The sequence below is a fragment of the Telmatherina bonti genome (genome assembly GCF_933228915.1).
Source record: "Telmatherina bonti genome assembly, chromosome: 23".
Classification (NCBI taxonomy): Eukaryota; Metazoa; Chordata; class Actinopteri; order Atheriniformes; family Telmatherinidae; genus Telmatherina; species Telmatherina bonti.
The window spans coordinates 23,983,571-24,011,070 of record NC_136632.1 but is presented as its reverse complement, the minus strand read 5'-3'; the positions used below and the strand labels follow the sequence as shown (position 1 = coordinate 24,011,070).

Genomic DNA, 27,500 nt, shown 5'->3' with positions numbered 1-27,500 from the left:
GCCACTAACCTGCACCACAACCTGCTCAACAAGATAATCCATGCTCCCATCAGGTAAGCAAACATAACCAAAAGAAATGTAACCTTGCTGTGAGAAAAAACAAAGAGACGTTTCTGTTTTAAAGCTGCCTTTACATTAAAACCTCAGAACCACAGGGATTAAAGCTGGGGTAGGTAATGTTGGGGAACTAGCAAGATTTGAAAGTGGTGCCCTGTCTTTGCACCTCCCCCTCTGGTTTTGCTCCTTGCATGAGCTTTTTTTTTTTTTTTTTTTTTTTTTCAAGAAATGAACTCCATTTCGGTCCAAACGTTAGGATTGGTCAGAGTTTTTACAGATTTACAGTAAACTGAGGGGTCTGACTATATTTCTTTTTATTCATGATTACAAAATGTATACACTACTATCAGGACGAGGCACCAATTCACCCAGAGTAAAAAAGATTACCTTCCCCAGCATAAACTGGAATTATTGTCTGAAGAATTCAAATTTGAAGCTCATTAGAATAATTATAGTTTTAATATTAATATATCTTGTTTACTAAGATTCTCCTTCAGTTGCATTTAATACCTAATTGTTCCAGAGATGTTCAAGACTTTGTTCACATTTTGGAGGGGAAATCTCCCGAGCATGTCCACATGTACACGGATGGCTGCAGTGCTGTGCCAAGGGGAGTTAAATGAATTTATAAGGAAGTGAGCCTCTGTGGTTTTAAGTCCTTTTTTTAAGGCCAGGATACTTGAATATTGTTTTTAAGCAGGATTTTGAGCAAATAGTTGTTGTTGTTTTTTCGATAAAAAGGATGCAAAAGGGGATAAAAGAAATAGAAGGGAGGGAAGAGCAAAACAATTATAGATCAAAACATCATTATTGTGTGTGACCAAATAGAAAAAAGCAGACAACCAGCTGCTACACCTGTCACATAACTTACAAAAAAACATCATACGACTTTTCAGAAAGCAAAGCAGACAATCATCAGGAGCACCTAAAAGAAGACACATCAACACCAGCAACATGTATATGGAAAGCAATGCATTTGAACCTTTAATTTACATGAAAACATGCACTAAACATGAGTTATTTTAAGAAAATACCTTCCAAGTTAGTTATTTTCTGACAAATTGGCTGCTTTTCATGGATAACCAGCGGTTTTGGTTTGCAGTATTACATAGTGTGCCACCGTCTGTGTGCAGACTGGAAGAACAAAAGGTACCGTTAACCTCTATGTTTACATGTCAAAGGCAGAAGTAGCCCAAGTTACTGCTGCTAGTCTTATCAGCACTTCTTACATGATTCATTTTGCTAACAGTCCCCAGAGCACCAGCATTCCTCGGGTTTTCTGTAAACAGTCATTTTGACATCAACACAGCATTAGAGGCGGGGCTACATCAGTACCAACAGCAAATCTGTGTGTTTTCATTTGGATATGTCCTGTCTGAACAGGAGAAGCCCAGAGCTATTAACACAGCTTAAGAAAGACCAGTTACATAGTCACAAAAAACCTGCATGTCTCCATTTAACCATTTCTATAAGCCGTTTAGTTAGAGTTGTGCCGTGCATGGTCCATCTCCTTTTAATGAGCGCCTTCATGTATTAATATTGTCAGTTTCTTTCACAGCTTTCATGCATGCAAATCACTTGAGTTTTACAACCTTAACTCAACTCAAATTTATTTATAACGCCTTTTAAAACAACCAAAGTTGGGACAAAGTGCTGTACATCAACCGCTTTACACAAAAGTCTAATCATGTGTTCCCAGAGCTGGAAATCTGATTGACAGTGAAATTACTCGTCCCAAAAGAGACTGTCTCGATGGAAACTCGTGGCGTTTTCTCTCTTGTTTCTCTTCAGCTAGCTCTTTGTGCCCATATTTTAATAATTCATTACAATAAATAAACTGATTAATAAAGTATTTTTCATTTTCATTCATTATCTGACCAAAACAATCCTACAAAAACTACATAGCTTATCTCTTCCTCTACCTGAAACATCTTCCAGGAGAGGTCAGATGTTGGTAACTAACCTTTGTTTAAGGTTCAGAGCTGGAAAATTCTTCATATATGTTCACATTTGATGTTCTCAGGTTTTTTGATGTCACTCCATTGGGTCAGATCCTCAACAGATTCTCCGCCGACACCAACATCATCGACCAGGTAAACAGCCGAATCAATCTTTGAATCAAGCGCTGCTGCATAAAAATTTTTAAACAGAAGGAAACAAACCTGAAGAAACCTCTTTGTCTGTTTTTACTCAGCATATTCCTCCGACTCTGGAGTCTTTGACCAGATCGATGCTGCTCTGTCTGTCCGCCATCGGAGTCATAGCCTCCATCACTCCTGTTTTCCTCGTCGCCTTGATTCCTCTGGCGGTGGCCTTCTACTTTATTCAGAAGTATTTCCGCGTCGCCTCTAAGTAAGTCCATGTTGTATTCATTAAGCATGATTATTATTCTGGGTTGAAACACATCCAAGAGTTCGCTGCAGGTTTTTGTTGTCAACCTGCTCCAACGCACCTGACCAAAATGAATAAATAGGTTGACATGAATTTGTTGGATCCATTTGGTTTGATTCAGGTGTGTTGGAGCAGGGGGACAACGAAAACTTGCTGGATACCATCCTTGGAGGACTGGAGTTTGACACCCCTGATTTAGTTGTGGGAACTGAGTTGTTGCAGTGTTCATGCTTGCACATGGTTGGGCGGTCATGTTTGAGCGTGCATAAAAACTTGTACTTGTTTGGGAATTTTTGCTTTTCAGGGACCTGCAGGACCTGGATGACTCCACACAGCTTCCTCTGCTCTGTCACTTCTCTGAGACCGCAGAAGGCCTCACCACCATCAGAGCATTCAGGTAAACACACCTGGATAAAAACCTCATTTCTCTGAATTCAATGTTTAAATCATCTATCTTTACTATTTCTCTGCATGGGCATAAAAAGCCACAATGTTTTTATTGCATTTTGTCTCCACAAAGTACTGAACATAAATAACAAAACATAACCGAATATCGTCTCAGACATGAAATATCTTCCACACTTCACATCACATCCAGAAATTTGAGGGTTTAGCAAATTAATGGTTCATATTTCCCCCAAACCGGGTTCATCTCGTCTTTAACCTTTGTGATTTCCGGTTGCCGTAAATCCCCATGCCTTTTCAAACTCTTCCTGCTTCCCTTACAGTAGGCGAGTGAGATTAAACATTTGAACGTTTGCCTGATCCAAAGTAAGTTTATATCTTTGCAGGTTTTTTTGCAGGATAAACATAAATGTTTAAATCCGTGGACAAATGAAAATGAAGAAAGAACAACAATCCTAATTCACATGAAAACTACCAATCTCTGTGTTTAAAAGCATCTTAGATGCAGCTTTTCAGGTTTTTGGCTGCTCTAACGATTCTGACATTACACGGAGTTCCTCATCACTCTGCATGCAGAGGTGGCAATTCCTGGTCCAGAAAGGAAAAGTCCTGCCATGTTTTTGGATCTACCTGTACATTTAGAACAGGTGTTTTCACTAACAGGCTCGTTTACCTGGCAAATAAACTCTGCTCATTAAATTCAGCTGGTTTGGTGACTGGTAGGAACAGCTGCCGGACAGGACTTTTACTTTCTACCCCAGGAATTACCACCTCTGGTCTGCATGTAAGATTCCAGTCCATTCCAGTCAATTTCAGTCCAGTCCTTCTCTGGAACATTTCAGTTTATGTTGTTCCTCTTAGATTTATTTTTTAGACTTCCCAGCTGAGCTTTAAAAAGGTTGCTAGTCCTCGTTTTCATGCAGTTTGAAGGGAAAAGAAAGAAAGGAATGAAAACAATGGACATAAACAGAAGCAACCATTTTGCTGTTAAAAAGCATGTTTGCCAGTCAGAAAGCAAGCATTTTTGATCAGATAAAGACATCAAGGAAAGTGTCAGTCAGGAAACTGCTTTGTATTAAGCGAGCAGCTTTTAGGAAGCCGGTGATGAACAGAAAGCAGGAATTTAAAGCTGCTGAGAATCATTTAGGACAATATGTAACATGTAAACAGCTGGTAACTTGCAGCGTCGCCAACTTTCTGATTCAGACACTGAATACTTGTTTGTTTTGTTTTTAGGCAGCTAGCAACAAATCTATTAATCAATCAGACTTTATTTATAAAGCACTTCTGACTAGCATTCATCATCCAGACATATGGAAAACCTGTTCAGCATATTCAAAAGAAAGATTTATGAGATCTAGACCTCCAAACAGCAGCTTTAGGAGGAACTGGTCTCCTCAGATGAGGTCCAGGCAGAAGCATTACATGGATGTCCGAGTTCAGAGGCAGAGAGTTGTTAAAGTGATACCAGAGAAGAGCTCCGTGTTGACATGAAAACATGTTTTTGAAATAGTTTGATTTGTGTTTGAGCTTTCTGAAATAATTTTATGATTATTATTGATATTATTCTAAAGGATTAGGGGGGGAAATGCTGTTTTCACCTTTAGTAGTTTTGTTAAATAAAATCCAGATAATTATATTATTATAATTATAATTATGTATATTATACACAATATTCATATATATATATATATATATATATATATATATATATATATATATATATATATATATATATATGAATATTATGTATATAATTTTTTTTTTTTTTGCTACACTGAACCTCTTTTCAGACCTGCCAGCTGAATGCATAACAAGGGAAAGATGCTGCGTTGATGGATTATTAACAGAAAACATAGTGGACTCCATATTTAATGGCATTTCAGACTTAAGTCTGTTGTGTAGGAGAGAGAAGCAGAGACTAAACATGGCATGAATTATGTGTCCTAATTGTAGCAACTCCTGTTCTCATTTCCTGGTGTTTATCTCAGCAACTTACCGCTCCTTAAGTGCCCGACCGACTGAGGACATTGTAAAGCTTTATGGAAGGCTGCAGTCTGCAGCACAGTGATGGAACAAGCAGCAGTGATGTTACTGCAGCTAGATCCTTCTTGTATTTCTGTCTTCGCCCGCTTTCCCATCGTCATCATAACCCAACATTAAACAGCTCTCACGCTGCTCTCCTCCCTTCCCTCAGGACTTCCCTTCTCCTCCTCACACACATACAAATATACAAACACTGAGGAACTCGCACACATCACTGTCGTGAACAACAGGCACACACACATGTAGAAACGGTTACTCTAACATTGAGACAGATTCCTGGCAACCAGGACTCCTTGCATTATTTTTCCCCGCAGGACTCCCACTGAAAAACACATCAAACTCTTTGAAAAATTATTTTTTTTACTTCTTCTTTTGTTTGTGTTTTTATTTCCTGTTTACGTTTTTTTGTTCCCAGTGTGTTTATTGTCTTTGAATCTCAGTTTAAAGTTGAAGGAGAAAGTTTCAAGCTCCGTGATGATCCACAGAGGATGCTGATCAGGATAAGAATGTATGTGCTGCGTCTCACAGGAGATAAATATGTGTTTCAGACACGAGGCGCGTTTTAAGCAGCGCATGTTGGAGCTGACTGACACCAACAACACGGCCTACCTGTTCCTGTCTGCCGCTAACCGTTGGCTGGAGGTCCGAACGGTGAGAATCCCTTCGTGATCGATTTCCTACGTTGTTGTTTGTTATTTATTTATTTCTAAACAATATTGATGATGTTATTATTAAAAAGAATAGGCTTAGTCCACTGCGATGGACTGGCGAGCTGTCCAGGGTGTACCCTGCTTTTTGGCCAAAGACTGCTGGGATAGGCTCCAGCTTCCCCGCGACCCTGCATTGGATTAGGCGGTTAGGATAATGATTGAATGAATGAATGAATGAAGCTTAGTCCATTCATACCTACAGTCTAGAGATGGTAATCTCGCCTCATGATTGAACTTATTGTCTGCCAAAGAAATCTTATGACGACCGTTTCACTGTTACGGTTTCTGTATTTGGAAAGTTGATTTGGCCGGGAGCGCCTCAAAACGCCTCTAAAATCCGCATCTACCCAACATGTTGTGACTTTGCTCCGAGTGCGCACCCCCAAGACTCCCGAACACCCTCACCCGGACAAATTGGCCTCCTTCGTTCCGCAGTCCCGAAAGACTAGCCAAAATGCTTCAATGCCTGGCAGAGTCCATCAGATTACGATTCAGATGGCAGCAATGCGATTATAAAACGATTATTAATGCGTTATTTTCCTGTGTAACGACTACAGGTGTGTAGTCATGATTAGGTAGCTCATGATTCGATTTGGATCGATTTAAATTCAGGGTGCTACGATTAAATTATTCGTCCATCGGGATCTTTAATGCATCTTTTCTTCTTCTGCCTTTACACAACATGCAGTCTCCATTTATTTAAGCAACCAAACAAATTTGTCTCCTCTATTTATAACCATGAATGAATTCAACATGTCAAACATATTTTTCTTGTGTTCTCCTTAAAGTTTTTTCATGGAATCTTCAGGAAAAATCTGGCAGAAATATTTAGGAACAACGAGCTTCTCTGACCTGAGCTGAAACTGCGCTTAAGAATTTTATTCATGAGACATTTTGGTTTTATTTACAACTTACAGTTGGGTGAATCTGTAATGGAGACCCATTTCCGTAACCACATTCGACAAATGAAAGTGTACTTTTTGACGTCCTCTTGCCTCCATCTGTTTGCAGGATTATCTTGGAGCTGTGATTGTACTTACAGCAGCAGCAGCCTCAATATGGAGCTTTCGATACGGTCTTCCCGCCGGAGGGTTGGTGGGCCTCGGCCTCACCTACGCGCTCACTGTGAGTTTTCTGAGCCCTTCGACATCTTAACGTTGACCTTTCTGTCTTCTGCAACATAACTAGAATCATTTTACACCAACAAAGTATGTCGAAATGATGAAGTTTTCTGTATCGTAATGTAGATAAACGCCGATCCTCATCACGTCTTTAGTTAAGATACAGGAAGGGGGAACTTCCTACTTAGGCATCGCTGCTTGTCGCACCTCCTGCTGTGCCCATGGGTCGGCCACAGGTCAGCTGCAGGGTCATCAGCCTGGAACCGCCGATGTTTCGCCCCTTTAATCCTGGAACCCCTCCTGGTGGCGGGGCAGTGAAGGGGACATCTCCCTGACACCTCCTGCAGCTGCTGGCCCTTGTGGCTGTTGCTGGTGTTAGGTGTTCTTCGCCCAGCTCCTGTCCTTGCTGTTCCCTTTCCACCTCCTTGGAAAGCTGTTTCATAGCCTTCCTCATCTTCCCTCCTGTCACTCCTGGATCCCTCAGTAGCCCCGCAAAGCCACGGCAGCAGACCTCCGGGTAGGTTTTAGTCTTCCAGGCAGCCTACCCGACAATCGGCAAACATTTCTGCGGATTTGGCCTTGATGCACTCGAATGCAACCTCAATTTCATCCTCTGATGGAACTGTGAGTTGGACGGTACACTGCTTAAGCTGTTTTGAACCATACAAACATGTGGGGGTGAAGAAGTGTGGTGATAATCGTTGTTGGAAATTGGACCAGTCTGTCGAGGTCTACCCTCATATCCCACTCCTGACCGGGGGAAAGAGCCTTGGTCTCTCTCTTGACCTGGTGTACCTTACCGTTTCCTCCTTCTGTGACAAAGATGACGGGGTCTGCTGCAGGTAGGCGTTTACTACCCTGAAGGCATCCTTCCAGCATCTTGGCCAGCTTCCTCAGGACCTGGTCATGGTGGCGTCTCTGCAGCGTCTTTGGAAGAGCGCGTTCTTCCAGCCTGACAGGATATGCAAGAGGTTTCCATTGGGAGCATTGCAGAGTGAGCAGGATTCCTCGTTCCTGCACCACTAGTGAAGGGTCCGAGGGGCTGGGAAGCGTGTCATAGGTTGAGCGGAAAATTAGGTGAATATTCAGATGAGTATCATCACACAGTATCTGACACATGGTGGTTCTTTATTGACTTAAAGTTAAGAGAAGATGCAGAAGCAGTGTGTGCAAAAATGCAGATGTGTTTCTGCACAGCTGTCTTCGGATCCCATCACAACTTTACAACCAGACTGAGGTTTAGACTTTGAACGCATTTTCTTTTTCTTTTCAGTCACTCTGTTGTAGATGTGGGATCCAGATTTAGCCAAGCTTTATTTGTCAGACAGATGACCGCAGTTGGAGTTCACGCTCTGATCAATGACTGCAAGGTGACCTGGTCCCGTTGCTCCAAGAGGAGCTCAGATCATCAGCTCTCCACCACTGTGTTGACATTCATTTTGCAGTGTTTGTGCTGATGTGCTTGTTTTTCTCCAAATGTGCATTCTGACCAATCATGTACTCTTTGATCTGGTCTGTCCAAAGCATATTACTCCAGATGTTTTGTGTTTTTTCATAAGGAGCGGCACAAACCTAACTGCGCTGCCTTACTGCTCTTTGTGAAGGGAAGAGGCTTTCTCTCCCCGGCTAAACAAGCCATACTTACTTTCTGTAATTGTACTGTCATAAACTTTAAGATTTAACCTCTAACTGGGGTCTGCGGAGTCTGACGTGTAGGGCTTGAACTTTGGTCATTTTTATAACTTTAGGACCTCTTATAGAAAAAAATGATCATTTTTATAGCTTTAAGACTTTGTACAGAAGAATTATCATTTTTATAACTTAAAAACTTTGTATAGAAAAAATTATTATTTTTTATAACTTTAGAACTTCTTATAGAAAAAAAATGTTTTTTATAACTAAAGACTTCTCAGAAAAAAATGATAATTTTTATAACTTCAAGACTTCTTACAGAAAAAAATGATATATTTTATCACTTCAAGACTTCTTACAGAAAAAAATATTTTTATAACTCTAAAGGCTTCTTATAGAAACAAATTATCATTTTTATAGCTTTAAGACTTGGTACAAAAAAGTTTTTAATTTTTATAACTTTAAGACTTCTGATAGAAAAAATGAACATTTTTATAACTTTAAGACTTCTAATAGAAAAAATGAAAATTTTTATAACTTTAAGACTTCTGATAGAAAAAATGAACATTTTTATAACTTTAAGACTTCTGATAGAAAAAAGGAATATTTTTATAACTTTAGGACTTCATACAGAAAAAATTATAACTGTTTTTGTAGATCTTGATTCGTAAAATGTCTGAATTTAATGACAGTGAGTTTTTGTTATGAAAAGACTGTAAACACACTGAAGCAGCTGCCTAAAACTGTAGATCTCCCCTTGAGCTGCTCTGACCCATCAGGGCATTGACGCAGAACTTGGGGGTGGGGGGAGGGTCCTGCAGTGTCCTGCAGCAGATCCTTTGGGTTCTGCGGGTTTATCTAACAGCTCCAGAACAAACAAAGCAAACATTAATACTTAAATAATACATCATGTGTTTTATCTCTATGTACGTGTTCATTTGGATTTGGAAATAACTGCAGGGAATTTGTATCTGTGCAGATTACAAACTACCTGAACTGGGTTGTAAGGAACCTGGCAGACCTGGAGGTCCAAATGGCGGCTGTGAAGAAAGTCAACAGCTTCCTGAGTACAGAGTCTGAGAACTACGAAGGATCGATGGGTAACTATCAGTCAGAGAGCATCACCAGATCTCTGTCTGGTGTGAAATATGCCCCAGTCTGATCATGAACCATTTATGAGTCTGTGTTTTGGGTTTGTGAGATGTGCTGTTGCCATGGTGAAATACAAACGCTGCTGGAATCTTTTCCTGGCAGAGAAGAAGACAAAACATGAGGACTTTTCATTATGCAACTTGTGTTTAATCAGCACTGTACCACTGAGAGTACAAATATCTTACCAAGCCTAAATCAACTCGAACCAAACCCAACTTCTTTTAGTTCTTGTACAAAAAAGGAAAAACTCTCAAGTAATCTGGCAGAGGATGTTTCACCAAGACGGAACAGCTGCAGTATTTTAGGAAATGTGATTCCTGAGTTTGACGGATGGATGGAAAGAAGATGAAGGAGTTGAATAAGACCCAGAAAGAAAAGCAGATTTTTTAAAGCTCTACTAAAGTATAAAGTTTCATTTCTATGTTATTTATAAGTTAATTTAATCCCATCGGCTTGTCTTCTCCTGTTTTGTGACTTATTATAAATGAGATACGAAACCATTAAACAATCTGAAAAGTCCTGAATGGCAGAGAGGAGAGAGTCCTCCCATCTGACATCATGGAAGGTTTAAGCAGACCGAGAAAATCCTTCAAAGTCAGGGAAGAACAGATTAAGAGCCTCCAGCAGAACCAGGAAATTCTTGTCTCTTGTAGTAATGTGGAAAGAAGATAGTTATTGAATTGGGCTTTGTTCTTTTATCATGTTAAAATCGCATCCAGACCTGTTTTAGTTTCTGCAAACACATGAAAAACTATCAAAAAGCTTCATTATTTTGTGCTTTGTGGCAACCATTAGCATGCTGTGATAGCTACCGTACACACTCGGCTGCATTTCATCTTCTATTAAAAACAAGACTAGAATATTCTTCCATAGAAGGTGATTACATTTATGCTTAAATACATAAAGGGACATTGTGTAACATTTACATCCGCCAATGTCGGAATCGTCGCTACAATTCTAACGCATGCGCGTTCTGGCACCTCACTTTCTGAAAAACTGGCATCGTAATGACGGTAGCCAACGTGTATCAAAAAGCCTCGGCAACACCGAGAAATAAAAATATACATTATGACTGTGGTAAACACAACCGAATGAAAAACGTTTCTTTAGGCCAATTTAAGCAGCGCATTTGACTAACTTGTGTAGAAGAAAGTTGGCAACTTCGGCATCCCTTTTAAAACCCTTTTTTCGGAAAGCTCGTCCGATGTTGATCCTTGTTTTTTGTATTTCCTGGTCACGCTGCCTTTTAAGTGTCCTTTTGCGCTGGCGATGGCGAACGGGGCCCCTGTGCTGCTGCTGCATATCCGTGGTCCTCCATCTTTGTTAATAACAATTTAACACCGTTTTCCGCGCTGACGGCAAGCCGTTGGTTCTCGCAGCTAAATTGGGATATCTATCCAGTTGTGCTCTCCTAATATTGCTGACAGACTGCATGATTGCCTCTAAAACATCAAAATATGATTTTTTCAATCATTGGCTGCCAATGACGTGTTTTGACATCTTTTCAAAACCAAAAGTTTGCTGCCAAAGACATCAAAGGACGTCTTTTGTGATTGTGCAGCTTCTGTAATCCCAGAACTCAATGTTCTGTTGGTCCTGAAAGATGAGCCAAAATGCTCCAAAACTCTGGCAGTGTGGGTCGCTCTGTTCCGAGTTAAACCTTTATTTAACCAGGTTAAAAACCCTTTTCAGATCAAGATCTCTTTATCAAGACGTTAAGAGGTCAGAAGCACACATCTTCACATACAGAGGCCATCATTTAACAAGCGTTATGAGACTAATATTGAATAGGTTTGAGTCAACCATCATTCCTAACCCTTCCTGCAGCAGCTTTGGATTGGAAAACCGTGATGGTAAAGTGCAATCATGATTGTCCAAACTTTTACACCTTCACAGTCAAATCAGAGAACTAAGTTTGACAAACAGCTGGTTTTCAACCCAATCCAAGATGAGGCCTCACAACCAGAAGAGTTTTCTCAAATTTTCCCTGATCTGTGGAGCAGTAGGAGCTGCTGCGACTTTAAAACTCTTCTGAAACACTGGCTGGATTAACAGAATGTCAAGGCTTCTATCATGTAAGCACAATTTTATTTTATTTTATTTTATTTTATTTTATTTTATTTTATTTTATTTTATTATTTATTTATTTGTTTGTTTGTTTAATTATTTTAGTCTTGTTGAAAGTGATGGTGTCTTTTTGCTGATTTCAATGCAAATTTAGTTCATTTTGATTAAATTTACACTACGATAACTTTTACAACTGAGGTTATTTTAATTTTACTCAGAAATTAACTTTATAGAAGCCTCATCAGATGGTCAGCATCCAGCGGCTGATGTATTTTGGACATTTTTACTTGCAGCTACTTCATTAGACACTGGATATTAATATTTACATGTTACATAAACAAACATGAATTTACAAAGTTATTGTTGTGAGTTAAAATAATGTTGATCAACATTTCCCTTTACAACACTGACATAAATATTTGTTTATTTATATATATACATATATATATATATATATATATATATACATATATATATATATATATATATATATATATATATATATATATATATATATATATATATATATATACATATATATATATATATATATATATATGTATATATATATATATATATATATATATATATATATATATATATACATATATACATATACATATATATTCAAATCAAAGATACTTTAATCATCCTCGAGGGGAAATTCAGAGTTCAAGCCAGCTCGTCCAAGGTCAGACAGACAGACATGTAACATTCATGACAAAAGAGCAATACAGTGGAAATAATTGGGGAGCTAATGGACACAAAACACAAAACAAAATAATCAACATTGTAATATTTATTCTATTTTCCATGAAGGCTCTTAAATCAGAGATTACCCTTAATTTGTCTAGTAGCAACTAGCACTAGCCTATTTTCTTTTCTCAAAAAAACTATAAACGAAGTAAAGTTCAATTTCTTCTCTCTTTTTTAAAAGCACATCGGGTTTGTGCACTGAAAACTAAATTAAATGTTTTAGCCGATATTTCAAACAGCACAACAGAATTACTGTTCATGTCACTGATTTCCCCTCATCAGCTCTTTATTCAATCATCATCTTCTTCTTTATGACGTCTTTCCTTTATAAAGCTTTTAGTTAAAGTAAAGGTTATTTTTCCCCTAATCGACTCCCTCCTCCATGCCTGGAGCTGCTTTTGGGTCCTTCTACAGTGGAACGTGACATAAACCAGTCTAAATGTACGACTGCGATGTCAGTGGGAAAAACGAGCAGCTGGAAATCTCTGCTTCTGTATATCTGCAGTGTTATGACTTACTCCATATGCTTTTGTTTACACCATCCAGCACTGTAACACGAACACACATGGTCAGTTTTCTGTTGCAGAGGTTTCACTCGGTGGTAAATGGCTTCAGTAGGGAATAAACCTCCGTCTCTGTTTCTGTGCCTCCAGATTCCTCTCAGGTGCCCGAGAAGTGGCCCCAGAACGGTGAGATAAAGATCCAGGACCTGTGTGTGCGCTACGATCCCATGCTCAAACCAGTTCTCAAACACGTCAATGCGTACATCAAACCGGGCCAGAAGGTAATTATCATGATGCTGCGAGGAGAGCGGAGCCAGGAGGCGAGAACTATAAAGTAGTGGATGGGTTTATTATCCAGACCGAGTTGAATGACTTGTTATTCCCGAGACTAAACCTCAGGAAAATAACACCCAGATCGGCCAGATCAAACGCTGCAGCTGAGATAAATACAGTAAATGAGTATTAATCAGTCCAGCTGCCTCATGTCTTTCCAGCAGCTCTCTGGAGATTACTCTGTTAATATTATGCAACTTTTGGAGCTGAAGTTGCAGATTTATTCCTTTTATGGAGCAGCTATGTTATACAGGAGCTTGTAATTCACACACTGTTGAAAGGAACAATGAGCCTTGCGTTGCACTGCAGTGAAAGGTCGCAACATGCAGATATATCATGTAAAACTGGAGCTGCTAGTTTTCCTGAACTGCCTGCAGAAGTTATTTAATTCAATTTAAATTCAGCTTTATTTGCATAGCGCCACTTCACAACAATGTTGTCACAGGACATCTTACATACACATCATTTCAAGCCAATTCATATATATCCTATAATAGAAACCAACGGATTGCATCGAGTCATGACTTCGATCCAATCCTCCATCCTGAGCTGAATGAGGCGACAGTGTTGAAGGAAAAAACTCCCCTTTAACTAAAGACAGATCAACATGTACAACTCATAGACTGTATTTAAAGAGATGGACGAAGTCTCCGTGACGTCATCCTTAGGTTTCTGAAGAGCTGAATTGAAGCTCGGTGGGCGGTTCCTACCGTCGCCATCTTGGCAGCGTCATGCGCGTCTTCTCACCCAGAAAATACAAATATGAGCTGAGAGGGGAGCCATGAGCGTCGTGGTGGATGATTGACATCAAGCAAACTCCGAACGTTCTGTAGCTAAGAGCTAACCAAGCTAACCTCGAGATAACAAGAGCTAACCAGCTAACGGGCTAAAGCTAAGTCACGTTGTTAACCGGCTAAAAACCGCAGTTGTTCAACGTTCTTCTTACTAGAAGCCAGAGATTGAGACCTGTCAATCAAAAGGACACGCCCCTAAATATGCCAAACTTCGAGATTAAAAAACTTCACTCCCCCCACAGTTGTCATTAAAGTAAACCTGACCTATTAAACCGAAAATGGATTTTTGAACCAGGCTGTAAACGTGTTTATTTCTGCTGTTAACATGTTTATTCCTGCTGTAAACATGTTTATTTCTGCCGTGAAGTTGGTCTTTTTAACATGGGAGTCTATGGGGATTTGCTCTGTTTTGCAGCCCCTAGTGGATGAAGGGGGGAACTGCAGTTTTATGCACTTCCGCATAGGCTTCACTTTTAACCACCGGAGGCTCCGTCCATCTTTCATATAAGGCCTATGGCATAGACCACAGGTGTCAAACTCCAGTCCTCAAGGGGCCGGTATCCTGCAGGTTTTTGTTGTGTCCAAGCTTCAACACACCTGATCAAAATTCACCAATAAGTTGACAAGAAGCTGCTGGATCCATTTGATTTGAATCAGCTGTGTTGGTAGAGGGAAACAACAAAAACCTGCAGGATACCGGCCCTCGAGGACTGGAGTTTGACACCCCTGGCATAGACGCAGGAGCATCGCCATAATATAAGATCTTTGACGAATGGATACACAGGATGGGCAGCATACAGAACGAATGTAGAAAGGAAATTATTACTTGTCATAATGAGTGCTAAAGGCAATCTGCATGTCTTAGAGACCTCAACAAACTAAACACACCCTCCTATAAGCTGTGAAGCAGTCATATATACGTAGTTTTACACATTCTGAAGTTAGCAGAGATGCTAATGCTAACCATGAGTCTGAATTTATACTTATTTATATACTTACCTACTTATTTTATACTGTGGACACTGATAAAAACTTATATTATTGTGGCTAAGTATCCTGTTGCCTGCTTTTTATTTATGTTAGAAAACAAAGACAAAAACATCTTTCCAGCAGAATTTCCTTTATAATAATGAGCTGGTGAATCTGCGCTGTGTGTCTAAATTAACTTTTCCTTCCACGAGAACAGAGAAAATTAAATATCGGGCATCTCAAGCATCCACGACACGACTACTTTGTTTTGTTCCAGTCTAGAGTGTTAAAATCTCCTAATATAACCGTGGATTTACTCTTCATGTGGACTTTTCTTTGAATTCACAGCTACTTGTCTCAATAAAAGTGTACAGTAACACTTGGTTATCGTCCACACCCAGCATGTAGCTGCCACCCTGCTATCACACAGGTGTCTCTTGTCTCACAGTTGTGTTGAATGAGCCGAAGCTTATTGATTGCCTCCTGTCCTGCAGGTGGGAATCTGCGGCCGCACAGGCAGCGGGAAGTCTTCTCTGTCGCTGGCCTTCTTCAATATGGTGGATATTTTTGAAGGTGGGTCTGTGCCCCGTCGTACTGCTGACACAAACACAAGGAGACCACTTTGTTCTTTCCACTTCTTTCATCTCCGTTTGGGCTTTGGTTCCTATTTCTGCCGCCTCTCTCATCTTTATTTGTCTTGACGATTTTCACTCGTTCATTATGTTTATGTGTAATTAAAGAGAGAGATTGTGAGGATATTCTCCAACTTGTTTGAAAGGATTACTGAAGGATTTCCATCAGGGCTGTTAGGAGAAACTCTTGATCCTGGGTTTGATTTTATTTAAAAAAACAAAAAACAAAACTTGTTTTCCGGCAGTTGCGTTCCATTCTGGGCATTTCCCCTGATCTGATTACAAGATTAAGATGTGATTAAATATACTGTTGTTAGACAGAAGGGAGTTGAAAGCCTCTAAAACAATTTATTAGATCATAACATGTCAGTCTGAAAGTCTCTTACCAGAGCTGTCCAGGTGGTGCATTCAAATACAAATGGAAAATGTGAATTTCTAGCTCATTACAATAAGGTGAAATTGAAAATAGAGAAAAAAAATTTGTTGGATAACTTTGAGAAGTGGCTTAAGGGGGCCTGAAACAACATGGCATGGTTGGGTTTGTTAGTGTCGACTTAACACCAACATTCTTTTTAACCTTTATTTACTTTGGACAGACAAAAACACATTAGTTCCAGTTACACACAGATGAAATATAAATTCATGCTCAGCCACAGAAAAACATGGTTTTTCCATATCCTTTCCTGGGCTGCAAATCAACCTTTTCAAATTGGGGTCCCAAGATGATTGCGGCGGGTTGTCAGGTCTGTAAATACAATATAGCCTACTTTTTTCATTAACTTTTTTTTAACATTAATGCATGTTAGTGTAATGCAAGAGTAATCTGTGACATTCATTTTTTCATTCATCCATTTTCAGTCCAATCAGGGGAAGCTGACGCCTATCCCATAAATCACTGGGTGAGAGGGACGTACACCCTGGACATGTCATCATCCCATCTTAGAATCTGTGAAATAAACGTAATTTATTTTTTATAACGCATTAATGCATAATGAATAAATTTATGACTTCTGCTATTTTAAAAAGTTTGAATTTGGCATTTTTCCAGCAATAGAAGCTAACTTAATCCACCAAAAATACCATAGATATTGAATTGTACTTTGTTTTGTTCAAGTCTTTTTCTTTTTGTTGCTTTTTCCCTGATTGATCCCCCCTTTTTTTAATCTAAAATTTTAAAATTAAAATCAGGTGTTAATGGGTTAAATCATAGACTATATATAAAAGATGGACGCAGCCTCCGTAACATCACCTGTAGGTTTCTGAAAAGCTAAAGTCAAGCTCAGTTCCCTCTGTCACCATCTTAGCAGCATCACATGTCCTGCCGCTCCGAGATAATACAAAAATGGGCAGAAGTAGATTTGAGAGGGTGGATGATTTACATCTATCAAGCTCCAACCTGCCTGTAGCTAAGAGCGAACTGAACTGGAGCTAACAGGAGCTAACCAGCTAACAGAGGTATGCAGGCTAGAGCTAAGTTACACTGTTAACCAGCTAAAAAGAGTGGTTATGCTACACTCTGCCTTCTTGCACAAAAGCACACACAGTTTTCATGAAGGTAAACCCAAAATGTTTTCTGTACCAGGCTGTGAACATGTTTATTTCTGCTGGGAATTTGGTCTCTTTAACATGGGAGTCTGTGGGGATTTGTTCTGGTTTGGAGCCCCTAGTGGATAAGGAGCGAACTGCACTTCCGCATAGAATTCACCTTTAACCTTTGGAGGTTGTTGCTTCGGTCAAACAAGGTGTAGGGCACACTTTAAATAGAAAACCATGAGAGATAAATAAAAGGCAAACAATCCAATAAAAGCGCAGAGACAAGATAGTTTTAACTTGGTTCACTTGTTGATCAACGTGATGAGCTAGCAGTCAGATTTGTGATGAGGACAGCAGTGGATAGTGAGATTTCAGGATCTCACCTGCCAGTAGCGTGTACATGACATGACATGCTAAAGTAACGGAGCCGGTTGTTTGATATGTTTCACCTGTCTGACTGGCCTGCAACACAAAGAAAACAGTCATTTCTGCTGCTTTTTTAGTTGTAAAGCTCATGTGACATAATGGCTGAGACTAATTTAGTTCAAACCAAACACTACTTAAAGGGAAAGAAATCACGCAGTTGTCCTGTGAAACATAAGGTGTCGTTACTAAAATCCCTCATTCTCACTGTTTTACAGCACTGTGTGTTTATGTTGGAGAAACTGTCTCGTTATGCTTCTCAGCTCATCGTAAACATTTCTGCAGGTCTTTGTGCGTGAGAAACCAAAGTTTTTATTGTTCTTCATGTGTGTGTCTTCATTTTAAAGACAACCTGGAGTAAAGTCTTGTGTCAGAGGACTAAAATAAGCACATAACAAAAGACTTGACCCGTTTTCTTGTAGCCTCTGGGTCATAGTTCTTCAAAGCAGCAGTGATAAAGTCTGTTTTATTTACTGTACTTTGATAGCAGGTTGTAATCAAATCATTCTGTTTTCACTCTCAGCCACGATGGCCGGTCCCAGATAGATTATTCAGACACAGATGAGATTGCACCGTCACTTTTTCCATGCACACATGCAGCTGTGCAGTCATTTCATTTAAGTGTGAATTTAGACCATGGTGTTTTGCAGCATTTCCTTATAAAGCAGTGAAGTAAAACCAGAGCAGCAGCGACTTTGACTCAGCTGCTCTGCCCATCCTTCATTCCCCTGAAAACATACTGTACCTTCACCCTGAGCTGGAACAAAAACTTCATTCCCCATGCTGCATTGTCAATAAATTAGAAGTTTGTGTAAGTGTCAAAGGCTGCGTTCAGACTGCAGAGCTTGCTGCTCATATCGGATGTTTTTGTGAAATCCGAATTTTTTTAAAGTCCGTTCACATTTCCGATCAAATGCGACTTATGTGATCTCCTGTATGAACCTCATGCGTACCAGAAGCGTCCCGCATGCGTAGAAGACATGGCGACGTGCACTGAGCGTGCGTGTGACGCCTTTCGTGTTTGCAGAAGTAAATATGGACGGCAGCAGAGCATTTGCTATTTTAAGTTTTGTCCAACCGTTGCCACAACGTTGTAAATAGGTTTGTTTTAAGGAGACGTTTACGGAAGAGGAAAGTAAAAGTTTTGGTCTTTGTGGAGCTGTGGCAGCAACGACTGTAGAGAGAAACGTTTGGGTTCGGAGTCGCAGTCAGGATTGGTGGGAGAGTGATGTGAGCGCATTTACCGATAAAGAGTTCAACGCAGAATAACGACGTTTGTTGCGTGTCGGATTAATACGACCTGTCCGTTCAGACTGAAGTCGCATGGCAAAAGATCAGATACATGTCGGATTTAGGACCACATATCCAAGCAGCCTGGGTCGCATTAGAAAATATCAGATCTGTGCCGTTCAGACTGTTAAGAAAAATCGGTTACATGTCGCATCGGGGCTCAAACACCGGATTTAAGTCACTTCCGCCTGTAGTGTGAACGTAGCCTCATAAAGCTCAGGAGTAAATCCAGTTTTTTCTGCTCAAAGCTAATCATCTTCATTATATTTTGGTAATTTTTTTTTTTTTTTTTTTTTTTTTTTTAAATTATTATTTTAGATCAAGATCAAGAATTATTTGTGTTAAAAAGATTCTGCACGTCTGAGTGATTGTTGCAAATTAAGATGAGGTGGCAATATGTCGGAGTTAGATTAGTAATGATGTGTTGACTCCCGGTAAGTCGTGGGGTAAGAGGAGGGTAAAGTTGGTGAATGAGCTCTTGTATCACAAACCAGATGCAACGTTATTATTATCTGGTCAAATAAAAACCACTTAAACACACTGCAAAGACCTCGTCCAGCCTCCAGTCAGGATATATCATCTACAACTTTATACAAAAGTCTGGTGGTCTTTTTACTGTGTTCAAAAATTCAGTAGCTACAGTTACATGATGTTTTATCATTTACAATTAATTACTCGGAATGAAATAGTTCAGAATTACAGTGTTCTCCTTCAAGCTTTCGTGGAAGTGGTAATTCCGGATTGAGGTTTTTACATGGAAAACAAGTTTATTCGTCTTCACTTAATTCCGATTCAGATCCGGGGGTTGAGAAGGGTTCTGATTGGACAGAGGGCGGACGTGACGTATTTTCTATTGGAGATAAACAAACTCCACTTCCTGCTTCTTTTCAGCTACAACATTGAAGACCACGTAATAAGAACCATTTCCGCTTTGATTTTGATTATAATTTTGAAGCAGCAGCTTAGCACGAGCGTGCAGCTTCACTTTTTTAAGAGTTGAGGAGGAGAAGGACGATAAAGTTACCGGAGACGGGAGACAGAAGGCCACGCAGAATATGTTCTTCATTGTGATGGGAACAAGGGAACGTTTACATGATAAAGGAGTTAATCAGTTCAGATTTAAAATAGGAATAAATGTGTTTACGTGGTCATTTTTCAGCTTTATAAAGCGGATTTACTCCAAATTGAAGAGGAATTAAAACTCCTGTACACATGGCCGATGTTAACGTGTCATTTTACCCGTTAACGTGCACAGCAAAGATCTGATCATTACCTGATTTCCAGAGTTATCAGTGGTCAAGTTGGCAGAATGATGTGATATCCTTTATGAAGCAACTGTTATTATTGGATAATTAGAAATCAGATTACCACACGCATGTAGACTCGCATACCTGGTTTATTTTGTGTTTTTACATCTGCATACATGCAAAAGTCTGGATTTATTCCATCTTTTCAACGTCTTCCTTTAAAAAGACAGAAGTAAAGCAGTCCTGACATGAACTGAGCACTAAAGAAAGCGCAGTAAAATGTAGCAACAGGAAGCTGGTGTAGAAATTCCCGTGTAGACGATTTAGCAGCTTATTTAGCAGCAAATGCTAAGACTGCAGGTGCCGCCATCTTTTCAAAAACAGCTGATGTTTAGAAAATAAGGCGAAATGACATCACCACACATGTAGGTACTCTTAATAAATCCAAAGCACTGAGTAATGTAGACAGATGTTTCAAATATCTTTTTTACAACATATTAGGTGATTACAATTGATGAGATTATTTTCAGTTACTGGATTTTGATGATCATGTCTTCTGGACTATTTATATATCATTGTCGCGTTTGTGTGAAGAAGAATGAAGTGTTTGCAGTTGAAGACATTTTGAAGAGGTAGAAACTAAAGATGGAGAGAAATTTTACTCTGTGGGTGGATTATCGAGCTGTTCTCAAACAACATAGCATGTTAAATCTGCTGAAACAAAACGTCAACAAGGTCAGATTTTAACAAGCACAAGTTGCCTTAAGCTTGTTCCATCCTCCACAAGAAGCAAGAACTGAGTTCCTGCTCTCGATGCTGCAAGAACAAGATAAAACGTCTTGTTTTTCAGGTCCATCCATCCTCCAGGAGAAGCAGGTCTGCAGCGGGGAGGGGTCACTGCGATGTCTGCTTTATGTGCCATGAACCCGGTTGTTACCTCCACTTAGGAGGTGATGTTTTTCCCAGCGTCTCTGTGCTCAAGATAACTTACGGAGGGATTTTTATAAAAATTTCATGAGTTGTTGGAAATGTAAAAATGAAAAACTGATTAAATTCTAGTGGTGATCCGGATCACCGTTTGGATCCAGGAATGTTTTAAAAGGATTCTTTAACATCGTGCTTGGCGGAGGTTTCCGCTCTCCGAGTGTTTTTCTAGTTTCATATTTAACGTGTAACTTCGTCCGCGGCAGGGCAAGTCGTGCACGTGGCAGGGCGGGTCGTGCACGCAGCTGTTTTAATGCCATATGATGTAAAAATGTTGGTACTTTCTCACCACCTCGATCAGCTGATTTACTAAAACAATCCGTTTCATCTGCAACAGCAAAAACGCAAAGTTCTGGCTTCTCGTGGAGGATGGAACAAGCTTAACTTTAGATTTTACAGTTATTTACTTATCTGCATATGAGCCTTTATTTACCTCTAAAAATGCCAGTTAGACCAACACTGTCTGGACACACTTAAATGATTCAGAGAGGGAAATTTTCATCAGCATTTTAAAGCTGATAAAACGTTTGTGGTTGCAGAAAAGCGAAGCTGTAGTCTGAAAACTAAAGTAATGTAGGATAAAACTAAGAGAGAGGTGTGACCAGGTTGAGCAATGAAGACAGGTAGCACATATTATTGACACAGATCTGGTTAAAATGCAACAAGATAGCTGGAGAAACACAAGAGTAAATACATTTGGTTATTAAAAGCAAGCTGAGGAGCTGAAAGGCACAATAAAGACAAATACTAGTGGTAGAGAAGACTAATCGCTCCATTTAACATTTGATCAGGAATAAGCAGAACTCAATGAACAGAATAAAAGGCAAGAGGCCTCAGAAGTTCTGCAGGAAACCCAAACTAAGAGAAGATGGCTGATAACTGGAGCTTAAACCAGTCTGTGGGCTGAAACTGTTAACGAATAGTCTGTTTTATAACCAGAGGTGTTGTGTTGATTTTCAGGGAAGATCCTCATCGATGGGATGGACATCTGCAAACTTCCTCTGCAGACTTTGCGGTCCCGACTCTCCATCATCCTCCAGGATCCAGTGTTGTTTAGTGGGTCAATAAGGTACACGGACACACACACACACACAGCTTCTGAATATCTTTTCTGATAATCCCAGTCTTCCTCTGGAAACGTTACGTAAAGCTGTTTGTGTATTTATGTAACTTGTCATCGCACTGGCTCCGAAATCATAAATAGTTTGCATCATAATAAACAGTTGAGGATTTCATTTAGCCTCGTCTGAGTCTGAGTCGTTCAAGCAAACCAGTTTTCTCTCAAATGTAAACAACCACCTTCAGTAAACTTTATTATGCATCAGGCATCACTGCTGGAGAGAAAGATCCAGAACTTTTACCTCATTTTAGATGTTTCTAAAAACCGTGATTGGTCACGGTTAGATGCTCCGCAGAATTCATCTGAGTTTAGATTCAGTCTATTTTGAGCATGATGGTTGTGATTCTGTACCAGAACATCAAGGTTCCTCTCTGAAACTGAGGATGCAGAAACACAAGAAGGTAGAGAAGTGCTGTGTCTCACAGCTTGAGCAACAACAACACGATTACTTTCATTTAACCCGAAAAATATACTAATTACAAATAATAGTCTCCGTCCAGGCCAAGACAACAGCAGCAGGAGAAATTTCAACTATTTACAACACACTGACAAACATCCACATAACACACATGAGAAACATCCAGGGGATCTAAACACTTGATATACTCATTAATCATAAATTTAACATCTTTAAAATCTTGTAGCAAGACCTGCTTCTTCAACTCCAGGCCCTCTTCCAGGTCATTCCAGGCCTTTTCACCTGCTCAGTTCTGAATATAAATAAATGGGCAGTGGCGAAGCTGACTGAAGCTCGTGTGGAGGGGGCGGGAACTTCGAGGGAGTACATCTAACTTCAGCAAAGCACTGATGGAATAAGATGGAATGGAAATTTTGTGCAGCTAAAAACTGCAGAAATATTCGTATGCAGTCAGGTCAACACAGAGTAGAATCTTGAGAATTGTTCCCAAAGTTTCATGGACTCATGAAGGCAGTAGAAGTATGAGGTTATTATAAATCGCTGGATTATATTCAATATATTTTTGTTGGAAGAGCTTTAAAAGCATAATTTCCATTAACATTAAAATCTCTGGCAGTCAGGTGAATAGTTCCAGGTACTGAGGGAATATTTGTGTTTTTTCCTGGTGCGAATTCAGACCAGTAAATGACCTGTAAAGTACATACGTGTGTTCTAGAAACATGAATGTAAGTCTGTCCCATCTTGAATCAATACAAATCTTCACATCTGGGGATTTATCTTAAACTGAGGCACCATTTGAATAGATGAGTCCTGTCCAGATAGATGTTTGTCACGTGACAGCGCAGAGGACCAGCTGCAGGTCGAGCAGTTGAAAACACAGTGGGAACTCTGGCTCAGAGCTAATTGGACTTTTGTCACGGACATCACATACTGAGGAGGTCACTGTGAGATGAAGGACCCCACGTCCCCTCCTTCCTCCGTCACACACTCACAACCTCTCTGTTTGTGTTACCAGATAATAACACTGACACTGTGTTTGTTATAAAAGACAGAGCATGTGCTGTTTATTTGGACAGATATGCTGCTTGAGATAATTGTGTGTGAGAAGGTTAGCCAGTGTGTGTGTGTGTGTGTGTGTGTGTGTGTGTGTGTGTGTGTGTGTGTGTGTGTGTGTGTGTGTGTGTGTGTGTGTGTGTGTGTGTGTGTGTGTGTGTGTGTGTGTGAGGTGAATGGTCGACAGTAACTGCTTCAAACTTCGATGTTGGTTTTTGTTTCGACACAGTTCAACTTGACAGAAAAACACAACTCAAGCTCTTCATTTTTAACATCTCATCTCTGGTAATAGTGTGAAAAAATAAAGTTTAATTAAAAATAAAACAGATAAAATAATAAAACGCACTTTAATCACAATTTTCTTCTAAAATTTAATCCCTAAAAGTAATTTTTATGTCTTTTCTGTTTATTTAAAAATGAAAAGTAAGTGATCTTTGACTTCTGGTATCTTTTAGGTATTAATCACTCAGTTTCAAAACTTTATCCATCTCAACACAATAAATCAAATCTGTTTGCTCATTTTTGCAATTATTTATAAAAGGCCTATTCATATTTTTACTAATAATAATATATAATTAATGTAATAATTTTTAATTCTACTATTAATTACATTATTAATATAATTATATTAATTCATTCTGTTTAATGATTATAATATTTTTTTTGTGTACAATGTACTTGAAATGAAGCGGCAGGACTTTTCATATGTCACGCTGAAGCAATTCTTATTTTTTCACAGAGGTGTATAAAGTAGAAGTAAAGATAAAGTAGAAGTCCTGCCATGTTTTTGGATCTATTGATGCATTTCGAACCGGTGTTTTCACAGGCTCATCTACCTGCAGTGGAGCTGAGCACTTCTACTTTCTACTTCTACTTTATACACCTCTGTTTTTTAATCATTTCTAACGGACATATAAAGATATCTCTAACTTTTAAGTCCGAAGAACACAAACACACGCTGCTGTAAATTTCTCAACACTTTCCCGACTCTAACAAAACTTGAGCTGTCATCCATTACTGGTGTACAATATCAACCACAAAAAACATCCTGATGTCCAACAATCAGCTGGTAATACGTCATATTACTTATCATTTAAAACAAAGTGAAACTTCACTTCAGTAAGCGAAAGAAGTTCAGGAGGGAAGGAGTTTAACTCAAGGGAGAAATAAAAGAGGAATTATCTGATGGAGAAAGATGTGTTTGATAAGTTGGACAAATTCGGGTCGGTCACAAATCCTAAATGGCACATAAGCAGCTTGCAGCTCAGAGTAGGAGTATGATTTAGAAACACAATCCTCTCATATCAACAGCACAAACATCAAGAAGCTGAAGTTAACAAACAACAAAAGCAGAACTTGTTACACCACAGAAACTATGAAGCTGATTATCTGTCTAGTTGAAATATTTAGTGATAAATGTGGCGCTTTATAAGTATGGAAACAGAAAAGTGCCACAAAAATAAGTAGAAATAGAAATAAACACATTAAATAAATAAATGTATAAAACTTTTTAAATGTTCCATAAAGTCATATTGGAAATAAATTAATAATTAATCAAAAATATATTTGACCAACTTGTTACTCCTTAAACATTTAAATGAAATATTTAAATTATTTTAAATAATGTGTTTTAAAGTAATTTTAAATTAACTAAACTGTTTGTTTTTTTTTTAAAAAATCATATAATTTTTCATATTTCCTTTTTTCATTTTTATGTTTTAAGGAGTCACTGCAGCTCATTAGCTGATCATGACATCTAATTGGTTACTATAAAATTGAAATTTACCATAAAATTTCAAAATATTTTGCCACATTATGTAGCAGTAAGTGTATCTATGTATTTAGTCACCATGACATAAAAGAAAAAAAATCAAGAATATTTTTTCAGCAAAAGACCAAAGTTATCAAAGCCATGCACATTACTAACTCCACCCACTGGGTTTGATTTTACTTGGGTAACTGGGAAATGTATTTTAATCTGTACTCCAACATGGACACATTAAATAAAACGTTTTATTGAAATATTGGAAAAAAAAAAAACTTTAGCAAAACAAAATATTTGAATTAAATGAATAATGTACTAAATAATTTCTTCATGAATTTATTTCCCCTTTTAGTGGATTGATAACACATTTAATTGATCATTCAGTGTTGTGCCACTTCTTCTTCCATACATGTACATAAGTGTTAAAGGACATTAAAACGTTTTTTTCTTGCATAACTTGTGTTGAAGACGGTCACCTTTTAAATGTGACTGTGTTGTTGCATACATACACTGTTTGTGTAAAATATTGTTTCAGATTTAATCTGGATCCAGAGAAAACGTGCACCGATGATCGTCTGTGGGAGGCGCTAGAGATCGCTCAGCTGAAGAACATGGTGAAAGCGCTGCCCGGAGGACTCGGTACTCAGATAAATTATATTATCTTAAGATAAAAACTTGCTTTATTGCAAAAAACAAAGCTCTGGAGCTCTACAGGATTGATTTTTAATTATTTTTGAATGTTTGGGGTTTGTGTTTTAGATGCTGTTGTGACAGAGGGGGGAGAGAACTTCAGCGTTGGGCAGAGGCAGCTCTTCTGTTTGGCCAGAGCCTTCGTCAGAAAGAGCAGCATCCTCATCATGGATGAAGCCACAGCATCGATAGACATGGCTACGGTTGGTTTTGCATCACCTCGTGTAACATTACCAGTCCAGATTCCCAACCATCCAGTAGCTTTAATTGTTTCCTTTTGTTTTATGTCATTACGTCAAGTTAACTTTATAAACAGAGTAGGTTGAACAACAGTGCAACTAGGAGGTGTAAAATACAAATCAAAGGAAATTAAATGAGAATTAAAACAGAGATTAAGGGAATAAAAAACAATAAAAAGACAAGAATGAAACTAGCTTTCTGCAGAAAAGCCAAAACTCAGTCTGGTTTAAAAGCTAGGAACTGAAAATGAATCTTAAACCAGATTTTGTGACACAGAAAGAAATTTAGTGACAAAAGCAGAGCAGCTTACCACAACCTGCTTGTACCATCATCATTATCATCATCATCTGTGGCAGCGGATGAAGGTCGTGCTGTTGTGATCAGTTATAATTGGACATTTGTCAGCATCTTTTGTATTCATGCAGTTTCTCTGCATCTCCTCTCCATCTCCTTCCTCGGTTCTGGCGGGTCGCTGCATCCAGTGGTACAGAAACGGGAGAGATATAAAGTTTATGATGGGTTCATCCTGGTGTCCATTAAGAAAAGAACCAATCGGCTGCGGGTTTATGTGTTTAATGAGCTGGTGGTTGGAAAAGTATTATTTCCCATCAAACATGACTAGACCTGAAAATCTGCAATCTGTGTTGAATTTAAGATTTTACTTTTAGGTCTACACAACACCGGAAGATGAATTTAAAAGAGCTTTGTGTATGTATGTGTATATATGTATATATATGTATATTAGGGGTGGGAAAATCTAATCGAAAAATCAGAAATCGGGATATATTTCTTCACAATTTTAAAATCGAATTTTTTTGTTAAAAAAAAAAAATCAATTTTATTTATTTAAAAAAATCTTTTCTTTTTTTTTTAAATAAATAAAAAAATCCACTATCATTTTTTTGGTCATTTTTATTGTTTTTATTGATCTTTGTACTTGTCTTCTTGGGCATTATAGCAGCAGAATGATGATCTGGTTACTGTGTTGCTTTTTCCTAACTGAAATCAAGAAAAATTACGAGCAAAAAGAAGTTTTATGAAAACAAAATTTGTTTTTAATTTTACAAAAATCATCAGTATTGAAGAATTTTGAGAATTTAAATCGAATCGGGACAGAAGCATATCGTCACAGCCCTAATGTATATGTATGTATGTCTATATATATATAT

The 27,500-nt window shown here is 38.7% G+C and overlaps 1 protein-coding gene across 3 annotated transcripts in view; it reads left to right on the top strand.

Annotated features, from left to right (window-relative positions):
• The window catches only part of abcc9 (ATP-binding cassette, sub-family C (CFTR/MRP), member 9), a 115,952-nt gene that overhangs the window by 82,405 nt on the left and 6,047 nt on the right, over nt 1-27,500 (top strand). For all 3 annotated transcript variants that reach the window (XR_013771803.1, XM_079263455.1, XM_079263454.1), the window contains exons 27-38: nt 1-53; nt 2,081-2,150; nt 2,252-2,409; nt 2,753-2,845; nt 5,448-5,550; nt 6,621-6,734; nt 9,342-9,462; nt 12,991-13,121; nt 15,431-15,509; nt 22,006-22,114; nt 25,937-26,040; nt 26,161-26,294. The exon at nt 1-53 is cut by the window's left edge and continues 99 nt beyond it. Coding sequence is in view for 2 of the 3 variants with exons in the window: in XM_079263455.1 (XP_079119581.1) it covers nt 1-53; nt 2,081-2,150; nt 2,252-2,409; nt 2,753-2,845; nt 5,448-5,550; nt 6,621-6,734; nt 9,342-9,462; nt 12,991-13,121; nt 15,431-15,509; nt 22,006-22,114; nt 25,937-26,040; nt 26,161-26,294 (1,269 nt within the window). In the remaining variant the exon portion in view is untranslated. The remainder of the gene's footprint in view (nt 54-2,080; nt 2,151-2,251; nt 2,410-2,752; nt 2,846-5,447; nt 5,551-6,620; nt 6,735-9,341; nt 9,463-12,990; nt 13,122-15,430; nt 15,510-22,005; nt 22,115-25,936; nt 26,041-26,160; nt 26,295-27,500) is intronic.